We start from the raw sequence: 22339 nt of genomic DNA, 5'->3' as shown, positions 1-22339 counted from the left end.
CGCATATTTAGGACTGTGCATGCTGATCCAGCCTGAAAAATACTGTTTTTTTTGTCATGATTCGAGCATTTAGAAACAAAGTTTATGAGAGAGTTGTTGTCAGATTTCATTGGTTATTTCAAATATGAAATTTAATTGAAAACTGGGTGAACAGATTTGGAGAATTTGATGTTTCCCCACTCAAAGAGATAGGAGCTGCATGCCCGAAAGGCGTTTCAAAGATGGCCGCCGAGTGAAATGACTTGTCTTAAAGGGACTTTCCCTGTGTCTCAATCAGCTCCCTAGTTCAGTAGTCAGGGCACTGACCAGGGAGTCGGCCATTTTAAGGGCTGTCTCAATCGCAGAATCCTTCCAGGGCACTGAAACGTTCGCTCCCTGAAAAGTCCCACAATGCACCGTGAAAACCAGGGAGCATCGATGCTCACTATGCTCCCTTAATGGAAGTTCTAAAGCGTTCACTACACATAACGATACGCGATAGATGTTTTTAAAAATACAAACTGTTATTTTATTATATTTCAGCATAAACATACATTGCTAGACAGGTAATGAAGCTTACCCCCCCCCCCCCTTTAACCACATTTAACAGTACATTAGCAACATGCTAATGAAACATTTAGAAAGACAATTTACAAATATCACTAAAAATATCATGATATCATGGATCATGTCAATTATTATTGATCCATCTGCCATTTTTCGCTGTTGTTCTTGCTGGCTTACCTTGTCTGTGCACAGATCCAGACCTTAATACTGCCTTTCCTTGTCTAATGCCTTGAATATGGGCTGGCATATATGCAAATATTGGGGTCATACATATTAATGATCCCGACTGTTACGTAACAGTTGGTGTTATGTTGACATCCGCGTGTTTTCCAGAAGTCTTTTAAACAAATGAGATTTACATAAGAAGGAAGAAGCAATAGGGTTTGAAACTCAATGTATGTCTTTTCCATGTACTGAACTCTTGTTATTCAACTATGCCAAGGTACAATTCAAATTTTGATTCTAGGGCACCTTTAAATAACATTACAAGTAATGTCAGAAAATATCAGCTCTGTTGTTCATAAATACCAGTAGTGATGTTGTACAATGAGGACGTTGTCACGTCGCCGGAAATAGAGTCATAAGTGTCCCAATGTGTAGTGAACCAGCATCTTTTACTGTCCTTATCAGTGCCCGAATTCGTGTACAGGATATACTGATTCACGAGCTCGGGAGCTAGGGAACTGATTGAGACACACCCTTTGTTAATATCCACCTGCGCCTCCATTTTGTATTCTAACGTACATTACGCTGTGAGGAAACCGCTGCAAATGAAACAGTGCGTCACGTGAGTGAACTGTTCAAATGAATCAAACTGAATCGTGAACAATATGACCTTCTCGCGAACCGTTCGCCGGATTAGATCCAATTAAGAGTGATTTATTCGCGATCTGGCATTGCTAATTATAATGGTAAACAACTGATAGAAAATTAACTGTGACATTGGTGAAATATTATCAGAAAAAATATTGTCGATCGTTATCCGTCAGACATGGATTCATCCGTATGCTAGGCTAACAATTTTTACAGGGGATCAGGTTGTTTACATGCTAAAATAACACCACAATTACGAATGATTCACCCAAAAAAACACTAGATTGTTCAGTAAATTACCATCAGTTATTTCGATGCGTTTGGCACGCAAATCCTTTTTGTGTTATGTTTCACATTTAAACATTACTAACATCATATTTTGTATCCCAAGGCACTCGTAGCTTTTCTTAATGATCGTGGCTTAATCGTGGTAGCTGAGAATAAAAGATATTGCTGAAGTTCATCTTCTGATATTGGATTCCAGCGCCTCAAATATTCAGCTGGAGGTGATTTCATTCTGGCCACAGAGAGACAAATGTCAGAAATCTCTACATTTTATGTGAAACCGGAGCGCTATCGTTGACATTTTCTGCGGATCCTTGGCGGACGCTATCAAAGCTTTTTGGTTGTGTTTCAGGACACATGCTGTGGGAGGCTGCAGACGTTGCACGACTGTTTACAAGGATCTGTCATTCATTCTAAATGAGGTGAGAGATCCACATTCAGGCCACGAATCCTGGAGGCAATTAATGAGCGGTTTTGGATCTTCCTTTGAACCCCGCGAGTGACTTTCTCTTCTCAGCTTTAACAATCTGGTCGTGGTTTAACGCTAAACTAACACAGATATTTCTTTCTTAAAGAGATAAAACCTTATAATTTCCCCACCTGCAGTAAAAATGCTCCTGAACTCATTTGTAGTATGAATGAGTCACTATTTGTACTGAAGAAACTCCCAAAAATGAAAATAATGTCATTATAGTATACTCAACCTCATGCCGTTCCACACCCATAAGACCTTCGTTCAACTTCAGAACTCAAATTAAGATATTTTTGATGAAATCCGATGGCTCAGTGAGGCCTGCATAGGGAGCAATGACATTTCCTCTCTCAAGATCCATTAATGTACTAAAAACATATTTAAATCAGTTCATGTGAGTACAGTGGTTCAATATTAATATTATAAAGCGACAAGAATATTTTTGGTGCGGCCAAAAAAAAAAAAAAAACGACTTATATAGTGATGGCCGATTTCAAAACACAAGCAGGAAGCATCGGAGCATTATGAATCTTTTGTGTTGAATCAGTTGTTCGGAGCGCCAAAGTCACATGATTTCAGCAGTTTGGCAGTTTGACATGTGATCCGAATCATGATTCGATACACTGATTCATTTATGCTCTGAAGCTTCATGAAGCAGTGTTTTGAAATCGGCCATCACTATAAGTCGTTTTTTTTGGAGGGGTTTTGGCGCACCAAAAATTCTTGTCGCTTTATAATATTAATATTGAACCACTGTACTCACATGAACTGATTTAAATATGTTTTTAGTACATTAATGGATCTTGAGAGAGGAAATGTCATTGCTGGCTATGCAGGCCTCACTGAGCCATCGGATTTCAACTAAAATATCTTAATTTGTGTTCTGAAGATGAATGAAGGTCTTACGGGTGTGAAACGGCATGAGGGTGAGTAATAAATGACATTATTTTCATTTTTGGGTGAACTAACCCTTTAATGCTTCAAAAAAGCAAGTAGCTAATACGTCTTCAACAGTGTAATTAGATTACTCTCTCTAAGAAGTATTGGATTGCTTATTAATTACTTTCTAAATCTCATATCAACCTCGACCAGTTGAACAATACAAGGATAGACATGAAAATGCTCTTTTATTTCTTTAAAATAAACGATATACAATTGCATAAATTACTTTTTCAAGGGAAAAGTAATTAGATTACTCAGTAAAGAGTAAAAAGTGTAGAGTAAATTGTAAAGAAGGATCTTTTGTAATATATATAATTTAACGTGGTTGAGCAATATTTAATTTAATTTAATATATATATGTACATGCCAGCATTAATGACGAACACAATCATTATGAACATGAATGTATCTGTAGAGCAGATTGAGAGTTTGAGATGAGGGTCTTTGCTTTTTTCGCTCTCCTGTAGCGCCATCTTCTGGCAGACAACCTGAAGAACTTCATAAGCAAATCTGTTTCTTAACAATTCTTTGTAAAAGGACACATCAAGACTTCATTTGTACATCTGTATCTTAAAGGAGCAGTTCACCAAAATCTGAAAATTCATCATTTACTCACCAACATGCCATGTTAAACCTGTATGGGTTTCTTTCTTCTGTGGATGTTCAGCAGAATGTTAGAAAATGTGGATGCTAAATAATACTGCGAAGCTCCAACACATCAATTCCACAGTAAAAATATCAGCATGGGAGTGAGTAACTAATGACTGAAATTTCATTTTTTGTGAGAACACAAATTTTAAATAACATAATTAAATTTAAAAGTACATCCATAAAATCATAATAAAACAATTATTTCCTCAGTGTGCTCTTAATAACATGGTCCGTCAGCTGTTTTGTCGTCACGTGTTTCTCAGGTTCTTGAGCTCCAGCTCCAGTTGTCGGATTCTCTCGTCTTTTTCTCCAAGTTCATCTTTGAGTTTCCTCAGCTCGTCCTGCTGCCTGTAGACCATCTTCAGCAGCTGAAAAAACACACATGTGATCTCTTGGATGTCTCATTTTTTCCTCCTAGACATCAAAAGCTTAAATGGAGAAGATCACAGATGTTTCTCAAAAGCACCCCAGTAAAAATATTTCACAATATTGCTGTTTTTTTCTGTATTTCTGATCAAGTAAATGAAGCCTTGGTGAGCGTAAGAGACTTCCTCTTTCACAAACATTGAAAAATCTTAATTATTCAGATCTTGTTCTCTTTGCCTCGTCCTTTATTCTCTGAGCAGAATCACATCACATTACTTTAATAAAATGGGTTGTGAATGCTGCTTTATGTCTTTACATGAATCATACTGTATATGAGAGCTCCTCATGAGCTTTGAAAGAGAAACTCCAAACAATAACACACACACACACACACCTCTTTGTCTGTGTTTGGAGAAATGTTCTCCAGTAAGTCAATGCCCTTCACTGTCCGTCTGTCCCGTTTTGATGCTCTGAGACCTGCTGGATTTGGACGTTTATATGCTTCTTTAAGAGAAATCAGCACTGGCCCTGTACAAACACAGATGCATTTAGACACGGCAGCATTAATGAATTCAAATCATGTTTATTTATGCATTTATTCCCTGATATGTATGAAGATGCAGATGTCACCTCTGTCAATCCCACTGAGCCACTCCGCAGCCGACAGGGCCGATTCTGTGCCCGCCGTCATCGGAAAAAGATCCTCCTGAAACGACTCGGACTGCAGCAGACACAGATGATAGTTAAACACACATAACAGTGGAGAACATTACAGAAGGGAAGATGTTTCTGTGGATAATGGCTTCATTTCAGTATGTTATGCACACAAACCATTGTATGACTTCAGAAGACTTGGAATATAAGTAAAATTAACTCTTTCCCCGCCAGCGTTATTTAAAAAAGTTGCCAGCCACTGCCAGCATTTTTGAACATTTTCTTGTTGCTTTTAAACAAACAAACAACAACAAAAATTCTAGCTTCATGCATCCTTTTATGAACATTTTAAACATAAAAGCTGAGAAAATCACATTTTTTGTCAAAGACTTCCTCCAGATCGGCTTCAGAAATCGAGATTGGGTCCATCAACACTGCAAAAGCTTCACAGTCATTTTCTCTTTTTGGGTTCAACATTTCATGTTAGGCAGTTTTGCTTTATATGCTGTTTATCACGTTATTTTACATATGCCTCAGCAATGTTTCTGCTTCTTCTTCGCCTGTGTTTTGATCCGGAGATTCTGTACTATTTCAGAAAATGCATAATAGCGCCCCCTACTGTGTAACAGTGAAAACATGGATTGTCAGAGAATTCCCTAAATGGCAGGGAAAGAGTTAAACTTCACTCAGAGAAGCATCTGATTTCATCTTGTCTTTAAAGCTAGATAACCCCATGTTATAAAATCTTGGTTTCTCTCACCCTGCGCGGGACGATCATGGAAATGGGCTCCACCAGATTTTTCAGAGTCACCAGCTTATAAAACCTGAAGATCTCGCACTCGCCCACATCGACGCCGCGTTTGGGCATCAAACCTGCATGCAAACGTCACCAGATCAGACTTGTTCACCTCCACCTTAATATTATCACAAAAGTACTGGGATAAAAGTTTATAGTTCGGATATAAACACTGATGTCTATGATAGAGCAAATCACCTTTTGAAAGTAACTTGGTGCTTCAAATAACGATTGTGTCATTACATCATTATGCCACTAGGTGGCGACAAGCGACTGTTAAAAAATTAATCATTCATTCAAAAACGCCGATTCATCCAGTAATTAAACAAATGAAGTATTTATGAGTGAGTCATTGAATCATTCATTCAACCCGTTTTTTTTAATAATAAATTCAGATAAATTAACATTTTAAATAGACTGCAGCATTTAACATTTTGTCAGAAATTACATGTTATCTTGTTTAGTTGTCTGTTCAGAGTCATGATATCTGTTTGAAACAAAAAATCCTGTTTCTCAATTTAACGAGAATCGTGCAGCTCTCTGATCCTCCTATCATGCGTTTGGTGATGCAGTAACTCACCCAGACCCTTCTGAGGAGCCGGAGACCTGAACTCCATCAGCAACTGCAGGAAGGGCTTCTCAGGACTGACCTCATAATACCTGATGTTTCCGTCACCCTGTGGACGTCAGATGATCTCGACGGTAAGATTACACACACAGTTCTGCACGTTCAGACATAATTTTCTTTGCACTAAATGTAAATAGTTGTTAGATTCCATTTATAGTTGGTGTATTGTAGAACATTATAAAACAGTTTGCAATAATAACAACATACTCAGTGTATATGATATCTATTAAAATCATTCATGGATGCTGCTTTATTGGGACATTATTTGTGCCTGTCCCTAAAGCCCGTCATTAACCCTACCCGTTAACACTTTTAGGCACTTTATTTCCCCTTTTCGAAAATGTTCTTAATTTTCATTTAAAATAAACCCCTCTCTGAGCTGATATGCAATGGGAAAAGAATGAGCGGATTCTCGCCTTACTCTCCACACCACTGATCCTGTTATTAGACAGGTTTTTTTTTATATGTTTTTTATATATTTTTATGTTCTTAATCAGACAATGGTATGGAAGCCCGTTTCCGCCACTAAAAAAAAAAAAAAAAAAAAAAAGAATTGTGACTTTATATCTCAGAATTCTGACTTTTTATCACGCAATTGTGACTTTATATCTCAGAATTCTGACTTTATATCTCAGAATTCTGACTTTATATCTCAGAATTCTGACTTTTTATCACGCAATTGTGACTTTATATCTCAGAATTCTGACTTTATATCTCAGAATTCTGACTTTTTATCACGCAATTGTGACTTTATATCTCAGAATTCTGACTTTATATCTCAGAATTCTGACTTTTTATCACGCAATTGTGACTTTATATCTCAGAATTCTGACTTTATATCTCAGAATTCTGACTTTATATCTCGCAATTCTGACTTTATATCTCGCAATTGTGACTTTATATCTCAGAATTCTGACTTTATATCTCGCACATAATTCTGACTTTATATCTCACATAATTCTGACTTTATATCTCAGAATTCTGACTTTATATCTCGCAATTCTGACTTTATATCTCGCAATTGTGACTTTATATCTCGCAATTGTGACTTTATATCTCAGAATTCTGACTTTATATCTCGCAATTCTGACTTTATAACTCGCAATTCTGACAATATAACTCGCAATTCTGACTTTATATCTCGCAATTCTGAATTCTGACTTTATATCTCAGAATTCTGACTTTATATCTCAGAATTCTGACTTTATATCTCATTCTGATAACTCGCAATTCTGACTTTATATCTCACATAATTCTGACTTTATATCTCAGAATTCTGACTTTATATCTCAGAATTCTGACTTTTTATCACGCAATTGTGACTTTATATCTCAGAATTCTGACTTTATATCTCAGAATTCTGACTTTTTATCACGCAATTGTGACTTTATATCTCAGAATTCTGACTTTATATCTCAGACTTTTTATAAATTCTGACTTTATATCTCAGAATTCTGACTTTATATCTCAGAATTCTGACTTTATATCTCAGAATTCTGACTTTTTATCACGCAATTGTGACTTTATATCTCAGAATTCTGACTTTATATCTCGCAATTCTGACTTTATATCTCGCAATTGTGACTTTATATCTCAGAATTCTGACTTTATATCTCAGAATTCTGACTTTTTATCACGCAATTGTGACTTTATATCTCAGAATTCTGACTTTTTATCACGCAATTGTGACTTTTTATCTCAGAATTCTGACTTTATATCTCGCAATTGTGACTTTTTATCTCAGAATTCTGACTTTATATCTCAGAATTCTGACTTTATATCTCAGAATTCTGACTTTATATCTCAGAATTCTGACTTTTTATCACGCAATTGTGACTTTATATCTCAGAATTCTGACTTTATATCTCGCAATTCTGACTTTATATCTCGCAATTGTGACTTTATATCTCAGAATTCTGACTTTATATCTCAGAATTCTGACTTTTTATCACGCAATTGTGACTTTATATCTCAGAATTCTGACTTTTTATCACGCAATTGTGACTTTATATCTCAGAATTCTGACTTTATATCTCAGAATTCTGACTTTATATATCACTTTATATCTCAGCAATTCTGACTTTTTTATATCTCAGAATTCTGACTTTATATCTCGCAATTGTGACTTTATATCTCAGAATTCTGACTTTATATCTCATTCTGACTTTATATCTCGCAATTGTGACTTTATATCTCAGAATTCTGACTTTATATCTCAGAATTCTGACTTTATATCTCAGAATTCTGACTTTTTATCACGCAATTGTGACTTTTTATCTCAGAATTCTGACTTTTTATCTCGAATTCTGACTTTTATATCTCGCAATTCTTTTTATCTCAGACTTTATATCTCAGAATTCTGACTTTATATCTCAGAATTCTGACTTTATATCTCAGAATTCTGACTTTATATCTCAGAATTCTGACTTTATATCTCGCATTCTGACTTTATATCTCGCAATTGTGACTTTATATCTCAGAATTCTGACTTTATATCTCAGAATTCTGCTTTTTAATTGTGACTTTTATCTCATTCTGACTTTTTATCACGAATTCTGACTTTTATATCTCAGAATTCTGACTTTTTATCACGCAATTGTGACTTTTTATCTCAGAATTCTGACTTTTTATCTCGCAATTGTGACTTTATATCTCAGAATTCTGACTTTATATCTCAGAATTCTGACTTTTTATCACGCAATTGTGACTTTATATCTCAGAATTCTGACTTTTTATCACGCAATTGTGACTTTTTATCTCAGAATTCTGACTTTATATCTCGCAATTGTGACTTTTTATCTCAGAATTCTGACTTTATATCACAGAATTCTGACTTTTTATCACGCAATTGTGACTTTTTATCTCAGAATTCTGACTTTATATCTCAGAATTCTGACTTTATATCTCAGAATTCTGACTTTATATCTCAGAATTCTGACTTTTTCTCAGAATCTGACTTTTTATCACGCAATTGTGACTTTATATCTCAGAATTCTGACTTTTTATCACGCAATTGTGACTTTATATCTCAGAATTCTGACTTTATATCTCAGAATTCTGACTTTATATCTCAGAATTCTGACTTTATATCTCAGAATTCTGACTTTTTATCACGCAATTGTGACTTTATATCTCAGAATTCTGACTTTATATCTCAGAATTCTGACTTTATATCTCGCAAATTGTGAGTTTATATCTCAGAATTCTGACTTTTTATCACGCAATTCTGACTTTATATCTCAGAATTCTGACTTTATATCACATAATTCTGACTTTATATCTCAGAATTCTGACTTTATATCTCGCAATTCTGACTTTATATCTTGCAATTGTGACTTTATATCTCAGAATTCTGACTTTATATCTCAGAATTCTGACTTTTTATCACGCAATTGTGACTTTATATCTCAGAATTCTGACTTTATATCTCAGAATTCTGACTTTTTATCACGCAATTGTGACTTTATATCTCAGAATTCTGACTTTATATCACATAATTCTGACTTTATATCTCAGAATTCTGACTTTATATCTCGCAATTCTGACTTTATATCTTGCAATTGTGACTTTATATCTCAGAATTCTGACTTTATATCTCAGAATTCTGACTTTTATATCACGCAATTGTGACTTTATATCTCAGAATTCTGACTTTATATCTCAGAATTCTGACTTTTTATCACGCAATTGTGACTTTATATCTCAGAATTCTGACTTTATATCACATAATTCTGACTTTATATCACATAATTCTGACTTTATATCACATAATTCTGACTTTATATCTCAGAATTCTGACTTTATATCTCGCAATTCTGACTTTAGTATCTTGCAATTGTGACTTTATATCTCAGAATTCTGACTTTATATCTCAGAATTCTGACTTTTTATCACGCAATTGTGACTTTATATCTCAGAATTCTGACTTTTTATCTCAGAATTCTGACTTTTTATCACGCAATTGTGACTTTATATCTCAGAATTCTGACTTTATATCTCAGAATTCTGACTTTTTATCACGCAATTGTGACTTTATATCTCAGAATTCTGACTTTATATCTCAGAATTCTGACTTTTTATCTCAGAATTCTGACTTTTTATCACGCAATTGTGACTTTATATCTCAGAATTCTGACTTTATATCTCAGAATTCTGACTTTTTATCACGCAATTGTGACTTTATATCTCAGAATTCTGACTTTATATCTCAGAATTCTGACTTTATATCTCAGAATTCTGACTTTATATCTCGCAATTCTGACTTTATATCTCGCAATTGTGACTTTATATCTCAGAATTCTGACTTTTTATCACGCAATTGTGACTTTATATCTCAGAATTCTGACTTTATATCTCAGAATTCTGACTTTTTATCTCAGAATTCTGACTTTTTATCTCAGAATTCTGACTTTATATCTCGCAATTGTGACTTTTTATCTCAGAATTCTGACTTTATATCACAGAATTCTGACTTTTTATCACGCAATTGTGACTTTATATCTCAGAATTCTGACTTTATATCTCGCAATTGTGACTTTTTATCTCAGAATTCTGACTTTATATCACAGAATTCTGACTTTTTATCACGCAATTGTGACTTTATATCTCAGAATTCTGACTTTATATCTCGCAATTGCGACTTTTTATCTCAGAATTCTGACTTTTTATCACACAATTGCGACTTTATATGTCAGAATTCTGACTTTATAACTCGCAGTTGTGAGATATAAAGTCGCAATTGCGAGTTAAAAAGTCAGAATTCTGAGATATAAAGTCACAATTGCGAGTTATAAAGTCAGAATTATGTGATATAAAGTCAGAATTATGTGATATAAAGTCAGAATTCTGAGATAAAAAGTCGCAATTAATTTTTTTTTTTAGTGGCGTTTTTTTTTTTTTAGTGGCGGAAACGGGCTTCCATACAATGGTGGGCGGAGTTAGTGTAAATAACTTCTGTCAACAAGGCGGCCTATTTGCACTTAGTGTAAATAGAGGCTCACTCACCTTCCCGGCCAGATAAACCATGTGTGTGTCGGCATCATAGAACGGGAAGAGGACGCCCGACAGTCCATCGATCTCTTCCTCCATAACAGGTGCAGACAGGTCATCCTACATATTTAAACAAATGTCTAGATGAATTTGTTGACTTATTCTAGTCCACCTAATGACATTAAAACATTTAGACCCTACCTGATCCCATAATGCAATCTGTCTGGTGTTCCACCTGGAGACGCCCGTGGTGAGGACACATTTCAGATTACCCAGAAACACGACGCGATTCACTCTGGTGTTTTTACAGTCTGCTTCCTGTTTGGATGTACAAATTATATAATTAAACAGGTTCAGTTAAAATATAAATATAATTGTATTAATTTCTTTGGTAAATTTATTTTATTTGGCTAGTTTTGTATTTTATTTTAAATTGTTCTGCTCTTAAAAAATACAAAAATTAAAATCAAAATGCTTCTATTGTTTTTAATGCATTTCATTTCTTGAAGATTTTTATTGCAATTTCTTTTTACTTGAATAATAACTCAAAAAACCTGAAACATTTCAATATTAAATAAACCAATTCAATTATAAATAATTATACATTTTCGACGAAATATATTTAATTAAACAAACATTTTCAGAAAAATATAGTGTACAGTTAAAATATAAATCTAAAAATAAAATATTTTTTATTTAAATATATATTTTGGAATGATACAAAATTAACATTTCTTGGCTTGTGCCAGTATATGACGTCTGCACGCACCTGAATAACTTTTCCTGAACGTGGATCAATAATCCGCAGTTTTTTATCCTTACAGCTGGTGGCCAGTAAACTTCCATCAGTGTTGAAGGACATACAGAGGACGACGTCTGGATGGCTGTCAATCATCTTCACAGCCACGCCCTCTTCCAGATTCCAAATCAGAATCTGTTCCGTAAACAACAAAATATCACCATTGTTTTGTCATTCAGACCTAGTTCTGGTTGTCTTGGTTACCTTGCAGTCGTATCCGGCGCTGAGCAGGATTCCGCTGCAGGTGGGATGCCACTCAATAAGCCCCGCCCTCCGGCTGTGGCCAATCAGGATCATCAGAGCTTCTGTCATGTTTCTTCTCAAACCGCCATCAGGAATCTGCCAGATTCTCACCTGGAGTTCAAAGGTCAAGGCAAGTTTTATTTAGTATTATTTAGATACTATTATATTCATCCCTGGTCAAGGCTGCATTGGCATCAATGTTATCATCATCATCTATCATCATGGTTAACCAGGTTATTTCTCACCGTACAGTCCTCTGAGCTGGACGCGATGATGTTGTCCATGAATGGACTCCATTTGATGTCCATCACACTGCCCTGGTGGCCGCAGACCTTTGGGTGATGAGGGTCTATTCGCCCTGGCTGAGAGAGAATGAGCTCATATTTAGACAGGGGCAAGTTGTCACATGAGAAAATTGTCTAATATGTATGACATATTGAGTCAAATGTTTTGTCTAGCAGTGGTTTTGTAAGTTGGTAACATCTGTCTTAAATTAGAATATTTTTGTGATTTTTTTTCCTCCAAACTCAATATCATCATATGCAATTTTTATCTGTTGGGTTAAAAGTGAACATAAAACAACAACTATATATATATATAGAGTAAAAGTAAAAGTATAGCAACTTCCATTATAATTAAAATTCTCTTGGCTGCAGTTCTTATTTCTACCAGAAAGTGGCGCTACAAACAAACTATCCATTGTGGTTCCACAGAAATCTGAGCAGCCACATTACCCAAAATACCATGAATTTGTTGAGCAGTAAAACATTTAATTCACTACTCCCTCTTTAGTTCAATAAAACACATTTCTGATGTGATTTTGATTCAGTAGAGTTTGTGTACGCTTGAGGACTGAACTAACTAGTATCAGAACTCTAACAGAGGGCTGATTGAGCATCTGTACCAGTCACATGTGTCTCCATCTCTCAGTTCCAGCCTGACATTGATATCAGTACATCCTCCAATCACTGAGCACACGTGTCTGAACACACACTTATGTATCACTATAGTCTCTGATTTGCACATGATCTCTGGTTAAACAACATTACTGTGTAAAGTTGACAAAAAAAAAATAGTTTGTTTTAGAATGCACAGTACAGATATGCTTGAATTGGCTGGATGGTTAAACTAGTTTTAGCATGTACTTTTATATTTTAGTATATAAAACTTGTTTGTGCTTTAATTGGTTGCATGGTTAAACTAATTTTTTAGTATATACAGAACAGTTATGTTTCAGTTGGTTGGTTAAATAATTTTGTTTCAGTAAACACAGTATATGGTTATGCTGTAGTTTGTTGGATGGTTAAATTAGTTTGTATTAGTATCGAAAATATGTTTATGATTACTGATTGGATAGTTAAACTAGTACGGCTTTTAGTATGCACAGTGCGATTATGCTTCACTTGGCTGGTTAAACTAGTTTTAGTATGCACAGTATAATTATGCCTCAGTTAGTTGGTAAAAATAGTTAGTTTTAGTATGCACAGTATGATTATGCCTCAGTTAGTTGGTAAAACTAGTTAGTTTTAGTATGCACAGTATGTTATGCTTCTCAGTTGGTTAAACTAGTTAGTTTTAGTATGCACAGTATGGGTTTGCTTCACTTGGATGGTAAAACTAGTTAGTTTTAGTATGCACAGTATGATTGTTTCACTTGGTTGGTAAAACTAATTAGAGTTAGTATGCACAGTATGATTATGCTTCACTTGTTTGGTTAAACTAATTAGTTTTAGTATGCACAGTGCGATTATGCTTCACTTGGTTGGTTAAACTAGTTAGTTTTAGTATGCACAGTATGGTTTTGCTTCACTTGGTTGGTTAAACTAGTTAGTTTTAGTATGCACAGTGTGATTATGCTTCTTGGTTGGTTAAACTAGTTAGTTTTAGTATGCATAGTGTGATTATGCTTCACTTGGTTGGTTAAACTTGTTAGTTTTAAGTATGCACATTGTTATTATGCTTCTTGGTTCGTTAAACTAGTTAGTTTTAAGTATGCACAGTGTGATTATGCTTCTTGGTTGGTTAAACCTGTTAGTTTTAGTATGCACAGTGTGATTATGCTTCTTGGTTGGTTAAACTAGTTAGTTTTAGTATTATGCTTCACTTGGTTAGTTAAACTAGTTAGTTTTAGTATGCTCAGTGCAATTATGCTTCACTTGGTTAGTTAAACTAGTTAGTTTTAGTATGCTCAGTATGATTATGCTTCACTTTGTTGGTTAAACTAGTTAGTTTTAGTATGCTCAGTATGATTGTGCTTCACTTTGTTGGTTAAACTAGTTAGTTTTAGTATGCTCAGTATGATTGTGCTTCACTTTGTTGGTTAAACTAGTTAGTTTTAGTATGCTCAGTATGATTGTGCTTCACTTTGTTGGTTAAACTAGTTAGTTTTAGTATGCTCAGTATGATTGTGCTTCACTTTGTTGGTTAAACTAGTTAGTTTTAGTATGCTCAGTATGATTATGCTTCACTTTGTTGGTTAAACTAGTCAGTTTTAGTATGAACAGTACAATTATGGTTCATGATTGTTAAACTAGTTAGTTTTAGTATGCTCAGTATGATTGTGCTTCACTTTGTTGGTTAAACTAGTCAGTTTTAGTATGAACAGTACAATTATGGTTCTTGATTGGTTAAACTAGTTAGTTTTAGTATGCTCAGTATGATTGTGCTTCACTTTGTTGGTTAAACTAGTTAGTTTTAGTATGCTCAGTATGATTATGCTTCACTTTGTTGGTTAAACTAGTCAGTTTTAGTATGAACAGTACAATTATGGTTCTTGATTGGTTAAACTAGTTAGTTTTAGTATGCTCAGTATGATTGTGCTTCACTTTGTTGGTTAAACTAGTTAGTTTTAGTATGAACAGTACAATTATGGTTCTTGATTGGTTAAACTAGTTAGTTTTAGTATGCTCAGTATGATTGTGCTTCACTTTGTTGGTTAAACTAGTTTGTTTTAGTATGCTCAGTATGATTATGCTTCACTTTGTTGGTTAAACTAGTCAGTTTTAGTATGAACAGTACAATTATGGTTCATGATTGGTTAAACTAGTTAGTTTTAGTATGCTCAGTATGATTATGCTTCACTTTGTTGGTTAAACTAGTCAGTTTTAGTATGAACAGTACAATTATGGTTCTTGATTGGTTAAACTAGTTAGTTTTAGTATGCTCAGTATGATTGTGCTTCACTTTGTTGGTTAAACTAGTTTGTTTTAGTATGCAGGTGATCGATCAGTTCAGTTAACTCTACCTTATGAAGTGGGATAACGAGGAACGCTCCTCCTCCCGCGCTCTCAGTGACCACGGCGAGGAATTTGGGGTTAACGGCACAGAAGTGGTTGTCATGGACGCTGTGTGTGATGGGAATTCCCTCATAACACTCCTCCCTGCTTCCCGCCTTTCCATAAACATGCCGGAACTTTGAGCTTCTGTACGTGGAGTGCCACGACATCTAGAGAAGAACAACACAGTGAGAAATGGAGTGCAAACACTAATCAGACTAACCCAGCAGTGTAATAACACATCACTCACCATTAATATGTATTCTGCCTCTCTTATTTATAAAACATTCTTGATTAAAAAGGTACAAAATCAAATAATAAAAGGAGTACATACAGTGAAAGCAAAAACAGCAGCCATAAAAAAATAATAACAATAATAGTAATGAATTATGATATAATAATGATGCATATTATGATATAATAACAATATTCATACAATCTATTTATAGTGACACCCTTTCACGTTGATTAATCCAAGAGAATTATTATTTCCTCTCATGGGGAAGCACTCAGGTTTCTGTTTTGTGACTCTGTCTGAGGTTTATAATACGATGCAGAGTTTGACAGCTGCCGCCTCCCACATGTTCAAACGTCACAATCACACAGAGAACATGACCTATTTTCCCTCGCGCCGCTCTCTCTCTCTGATCTAGCGGGTGATGTTGTGTTCGCACAGACGACCAAGATTGTGTAACTCCATTTAATGAGTTGGAGGATTTGCAGAAGAAGGATGTGCTACACATAATCTTCTACAGCCTTATGCACCCTATATAGTGGATGAAGAGAAATGCAGAATGAATGTTTCTCACCCATTTTATTGTCCACTATAGGTCAAAAACTTTAACAGCTATGAAAAATAGTCACTAAAAAGATGGCGTGGATGTTAAAATGCAAAATGTCGAAGTGACTGACTAGTAAAACATCCTCTCGTCCTGTGGTTTGTGTTTTAGGGAGTTGCATTTCATTGTTTGCTATTGTTTCAGCTCAATTCCTGCTTTGCCCCCGTGCGGATTCAAACACAATGGGGATCCATCCGCACCCTCTGATCAAGACAGGAAGTGAATTATATTAATATCTTCATATAAAGACAACATGAGCACTGCTGAATTCACAAACCATCACAATTTAACTCACTTGTGTGATTGTATTTGAAACTAGAGCTCTAGAAATGAAGAAAGATCCAGCAAGATTCCCACACATTCCCTGTTTTTATTGGATAATAATTTTTTTAAGATCATTTTTAAGGGCAAAAAACAGTTTTTAATCAGTATTTTTTTTTTCTCATTTATTTATGAAAAACTTTTTTGGATACTGCTAGAAAACATTTTTATTCAGAAACATGGAATATTTCGGAATTTATTGCCCAAATGTAGTTTAGATTTTTTTATCCTATGTCAAGTTAAAATGTTTTACATAATAAATTAAATTTTATGGATTGTGATTTTGATCTTGTGTTTGGCGTGTAAAAAAACTTAATAAACAAACAAATGAGAAAAATGTCTTTAAAACAAGATGCATTTTATTTTAGAAAATATTAAGAATCAAGTTTATTTTTCCTGCCACACTGGAAAATAGTTTTTCCTTGTTTTAAGCATTAATATGACACTATTTAGCGAGTTATATGCTTAAAACAAGAGAAAATGTTGGTAGTTAAATTTATTTTTACTACAAAATAAGATATGAAAGTGATTTTGCATTGGATAAAACAAAATAAACAAACTATTTGAAGCTTTCTTAAATATTATATATAATTTGTCAATTTAAAATAAGGATTTAATTTTCAGTATTTTTTCATTATTTTGCAGTAAATTTATTATATATATATATATATTACTGCTGTCAAATCGATTAATCGCGATTAATCGCATCTAACATAAAAGTTTGTTTAAATAATATGTGTATATATATATTTATGTGTGTGTATATACAATATATATAATATATATATATAGACACACACACACACACACACACACACACACACACACACACATATATTATATAAACACAAACTTTTATATTAGATGTGATTAATCGCAATTAATCGATTTGACAACTCATATATATGCATTTCTAACTGGAAAAAAACATTTTTACTATAAAATATTTTTATTAATTCAGCCCTCTCAGCCATCGACTTAACTATTTCCTGTCCGTTTATATCCGGCATCTTCATTCAAACTCTTGTGTCAGTCTTCTTACCTTAACTTTGGTCATGAAGATCTGCTCTTTTGGAGCTCCAAATGATCCCAGAATGCTCTTCTGCTGCTGATCTACTGCAGGGAAGCTAAAGGAGAAAGACAGAGAGAGTAAATGACACACATCTGCTGCTGCTGTTGAGTCTGTGATTCAAACACAAACACACATGCTGGAAACACGACTCCTCCTCCTGCATCTCTCTCTCTCTCCAGTGATTATATAACACAGGCCGTGTCTGACTGTCATGCTGGAATCGGCTCTGATCCCTCTTCAACATGTGCTGAATAAATCTGCCTGTTCAGTCCACAGGTGAATCTCACAAGAAAGCTTCATTCTGAAGTCCTGCATGTAAAGGCCATGTGTTGTGAATCATGAAATAATTTCAGGGCCAGTCCAGGTTTACTGTGTTCAACTCAATGTTCTGGAGATTAAACCCTGCTCAGTTTACTTCATTTTGGAAATGCATTCATTTTCCTATACAGACAATATAATGTTCAAACATCTTCCTCTGTATGTACTCTTTGATTGAATGAAGGCTGCTGAATGAGTAAATGTCAATGTTTTGTGTCATCAGGACACAATCCAAAAGTGGTGTGACGCCCTCATGTGGCTGTGAGATGAAACACAACAACTTCCGATCAGCCACTGATCAGGTGAAGGTCCGAAATCGCATACTCTCTTGAATAGGTACTTATTTTGAATATGTTATTGCTTTTAAAAAGTATGTTCTATATAGTATGAATGTACTGCATCTGTCATGTTGTCATTATCATGTGACCTACAGGTACTTTTTGTCTACTCTGTGAATTCAGACATGCTTCTTTTGTCACATACTGTTTTTCGGCAGCTATATAGTAGGGAGGTATGTATGTGATTTCGGATGCAGCCTTGCTGAATTCAAAACCACACACTCGTATACTACACTCTAAAAATATTGGGTTGTTTTGAGCCAAACATGGACAAACCCAACCATTGGTTTAAATTTGCTATTTAAATTTTTAAACCCAATGGTTTGGTTTGTCCATATTTTACCAAAGCATGGGTCAAAACAACCCAACATTTTTTATTAGAGTGTACTTGTATTAATTTTACCATATCTTATATGTAAAAAAAAATTGTATAGTATGCTAGTATTCAGCAGCTGTTATTTTAGTTTTATTGAAATTCTATTATAGTTTTCACTAATATTTTTATTTGAATGTTACATTTAATTTAAATTTTAGTTTGTTTTAGTGATTTAGTAATTTTTTAATGTCTATATAGTTTTTATTAATATTTATTTAGAACATCAAAATGAAACTTGCTGAAATAAAAAAAGGATATTTTAATTTTTATTTTATTTCAGTTAAATTTATTTCATTTCAAGCACCTTTTTTTATGGTTTTACGTTTAATTTTAGTTTCAGTTAGTTATAAAAACCCTGGGCAGTTTTTACAAGATGTAATATAAGTCTAAGGTGTCCCCTGAATGTGTCTGTGAAGTTTCAGCTCAAAATACCCCATAGATTTTTTTTAATTAATTTTTTAACTGCCTATTTTGGGGCATCATTAACTATGCGCCAATTCAGGCTGCGTCCCCTTTAAATCTCGCGCTCCCCGTCCCCGAGCTCACGACTATATTACAGTGCATTTACAAAGTTCACACAGCTAATATAACCCTCAAAATGGATCTTTACAAGATGTTCGTCATGCATGCTGTATGCATGCGTCGGATCATGTGAGTATAGTATTTATTTGTTTACATTTGATTCTGAATGAGTTTGAGGCTGTGCTCCGTGGCTAAAGCTAACATTACACACTGTTGGAGAGATTTATAAAGAATGAAGTTGTGTTTATGAATTATACAGACTGCAAGTGTTTAAAAAATGAAAATAACAACAGTCTTGTCTCCGTGAATACAGTAAGAAACGATGGTAACTTTAACCACATTTAACAGTACGTTAGCAACATGCTAACGAAACATTTAGAAAGACAATTTACAAATATCACTAAAAATATCATGATATCATGGATCATGTCAGTTATTATTGCTCCATCTGCCATTTTTCGCTATTGTTCTTGCTTGCTTACCTAGTCTGATGATTCAGCTGTGCACAGATCCAGACGTTAATACTGCCTTGTGTAATGCCTTGAACATGGGCTGGCATATGCAAATATTGGGAGCGTACATATTAATGATCCCGACTGTTACTTAACAGTAGGTGTTATGTTGAGATGTCGCCTGTTCTTCGGAGGTCTTTTAATGTCATTTCCATGTACTGAACTCTTGTTATTCAGGTAAATTAAATTTTTGATTCTAGGGCACCTTTAAATGTATTTGGTGAATACAAATGAAAGCTTTGGAGTTTTTGGAAAATAAAGGAGATGGGGGCTAGTTGTCACAGATTTCAGTTACAAAAATCTTCAGCTGTGTTACTGTTACTTGAAAATCTTTGCTGATAGAAATTCACAATATGTAAACTTTTTTGATTGAAATATCCAAAAACCACTAGAACAGTGTTATATATTTTGTTGACTTGTGTACTTACATTATCCCAAAGTGTTTCCAAGAATGTTTAAATCCAGAGAAATAAGCAAGTTTAACCAGGACACGGACCGTGTCTGTGCGTCGCCTATCAATGATGCCCGAGTCACGTCCCGATTCTTTTCTACCAGTGTAGACGTGAAGACGACAACTCCCTCGGCATCAAGCTATGCCTTTGTTTTGAATAGGTGACCTCTAGTGGCGAAAAGTTACATATTGTGCCTTTAATTAAAAATCATCTAATTTAAGTATTTTCCCTTTTTTTTCAGCCCAGCACATGTCCTCACACTCCTATTACTCATCACAAGCATTTTCTTTTGTCAGTGTTGCACCAAACAAACAATCCACACACTCATTATCACCAAAGTCCCTTTAAGACGAGTCATTTCACTCGGCGGCCATCTTTGAAACGCCTCTCGGGCATCCTGGGCATCATGCAATCTCTTTGAAGGGGAAACATCAAATTCTCCAAAACTGTTTGCCAACCTTACGATTACATTTCATATTTGAAATCACCAATGAATTCTGACAACAGCTGTCTTATAAATGTTTTATCCAAACGCTCGAATCATGACAATAGACCCTTTTCACAATGACGTCAGTTAACTTCCGCCTATCCGCAAAGCAGTGTATCAGTTGTTCCGTCTTACCTTCGCGCTGGCGACTTCTCGGGAAAATGCTTTAATAACTTTAAATGCGAACGGTTTATGTTAAGGATTTACACAGTCGGCTTCTTCTGGTAATGATATTTATTATTTCCTTTCTGTAACTGCCTTGGTTAGGGTTTCCACGAGCAGAAACTTTAGCAATGTTGTCATTGAATTGAGTTTTATCACGATTGTGTGTCCAAATCTGTTAGCCTATTTGGAATAACAAGAATATTGTCTTTAAAAAAAATCTTTATTTTTAGAAATTGGTAGGCTATATGATAATGGATATTGTTCTTGTGAGATTTATTTACAAATAATGGACATCTGGAAGTAACACGTCCACATATAATACTCCGAAGAATTAATGGTGTGAAGATTTGAGATAATTTTACATCATACCAGTTTGAACTGCTGCAATATATTAAGATTGTATAATTTGTAAGAAGTGTATTGAAAATACAAAACGGAAGTAGCCTATGTGTTCATTTAATGTTATTCCCTGGAGAAATAATTTGATTTTGTTCATTTGCTGCTATAACAATGAGTACTGTTGTAAATCCTCTATATATATTTTTGTATGCGACGATCTTGTTCTGCAATAAAGAGACGAATGACAATGTTTTTTTTACTATGGTAAAAATGCCATGTACATGAGTCAGTTTTTACAACATTAACAGTCTTCATGTAGAAATAGTATTATATTAAACACAATTTGTATTATTATGTATGCCATATTTATCGAAATAAAAGTATAAAAATAGACTTTGATATTTAAAAAGAATAAGCTTATGTTGATCTTCATTGTACATAGGCCTGTAGTAGGCACTGAAATAAGTAGTGCATTAAGGTTTGAATTAATAGTTTTTTACTGCACGTAAATGTTGGAAACATGCGTTTATTTCACAAATATATATAAACAGCTTCATCTGCAATAAAGACAGCAAAGTGCATGTGGCTTCAGTACGTATTCACCTCCTCCGACTTTAAGCAGCAAATCGCACCGATCGGTAAGTTTGTTTGAGATCTGCGGCTGCCAAATACCTCACCTTGAATTTACATGAAATTGGGCGACTACAGTCATCCTTTAACCACATTTGTGGCATATGTACAAATATTGAGTGCACTTCATTCGAGTCGCGCTAGTATTCCACTATGCTGACGGAAGTGAGGATACACTGCTTCGAGTCCTAACGGAAGCTGTGTGACGTCATGTGAAAAGGGTCTATAAACTGTATTTTTTAGGCTGGATCAAGCTAATGCGCATGCGCAGACCTAAATGCGCGTCTCTTCTGCCATGTTTCAGAGGCGCGCGTCTGACTGTTTCTATAGAAACCAGTGCTTCTAACAGCTGCTGCAGTGACGCGATGACTTGACCAGTCGGCGATTGGCTCTTATTTAGAAGGCGGGACTTATTCCGCTATATTGCGCGTTACACTTTCTCCCATTCAAAACAATACGAGTGACAGGTCTTGTATTATTCTATAGACCTTATTTTCCAGAGAAACATG

General features: G+C 34.7%; 1 protein-coding gene and 1 long non-coding RNA gene across 4 annotated transcripts; one reads left to right on the top strand and one right to left on the bottom strand.

Annotated features, from left to right (window-relative positions):
• The first annotated feature begins 1211 nt into the window (after window positions 1-1211).
• On the top strand, window positions 1212-12104 carry LOC125247740. Of its 3 annotated transcripts, XR_007180167.1 has the most exons (5): window positions 1212-1457; window positions 1751-1865; window positions 1997-2066; window positions 6098-6227; window positions 11967-12104. It is a non-coding gene; the product is annotated as an uncharacterized LOC125247740 (long non-coding RNA). The 3 variants fall into 3 exon arrangements; XR_007180166.1 differs by having other exon boundaries at window positions 1751-2066; XR_007180168.1 differs by lacking the exons at window positions 6098-6227; window positions 11967-12104 and adding an exon at window positions 3973-4103.
• On the bottom strand, window positions 3384-18053 carry coro2bb (coronin, actin binding protein, 2Bb). Its single transcript, XM_048159194.1, has 12 exons — window positions 17662-18053; window positions 15429-15629; window positions 12430-12546; window positions 12146-12295; window positions 11912-12076; window positions 11344-11460; window positions 11158-11262; window positions 6106-6202; window positions 5490-5602; window positions 4706-4796; window positions 4470-4603; window positions 3384-4077 (listed from the first exon to the last, which is right to left on the bottom strand). The coding sequence occupies exons 1-12, from the start codon at window positions 17674-17676 to the stop codon at window positions 3958-3960; spliced, it is 1425 nt and encodes a 474-aa protein (XP_048015151.1). The 5' UTR covers window positions 17677-18053; the 3' UTR covers window positions 3384-3957.
• Between the last annotated feature and the right edge of the window lie 4286 nt (window positions 18054-22339).

The sequence above is a fragment of the Megalobrama amblycephala genome, linkage group LG15 (assembly GCF_018812025.1).
Source record: "Megalobrama amblycephala isolate DHTTF-2021 linkage group LG15, ASM1881202v1, whole genome shotgun sequence".
Lineage (NCBI taxonomy): Eukaryota > Metazoa > Chordata > Actinopteri > Cypriniformes > Xenocyprididae > Megalobrama > Megalobrama amblycephala.
Note: the sequence above shows the minus strand (reverse complement) of the source record. Positions and strands in the feature narration are given on the sequence as shown.

Coding starts and splice junctions, on each gene's coding strand:
- coro2bb (XM_048159194.1), bottom strand. Junction 11,461..11,911: donor GTTCAGGAAAAGTTATTCAG/GTGCGTGCAGAC, acceptor ACATCCAAACAG/GAAGCAGACTGTAAAAACAC. Junction 4,797..5,489: donor CCATGATCGTCCCGCGCAGG/GTGAGAGAAACC, acceptor TGTCTGCTGCAG/TCCGAGTCGTTTCAGGAGGA.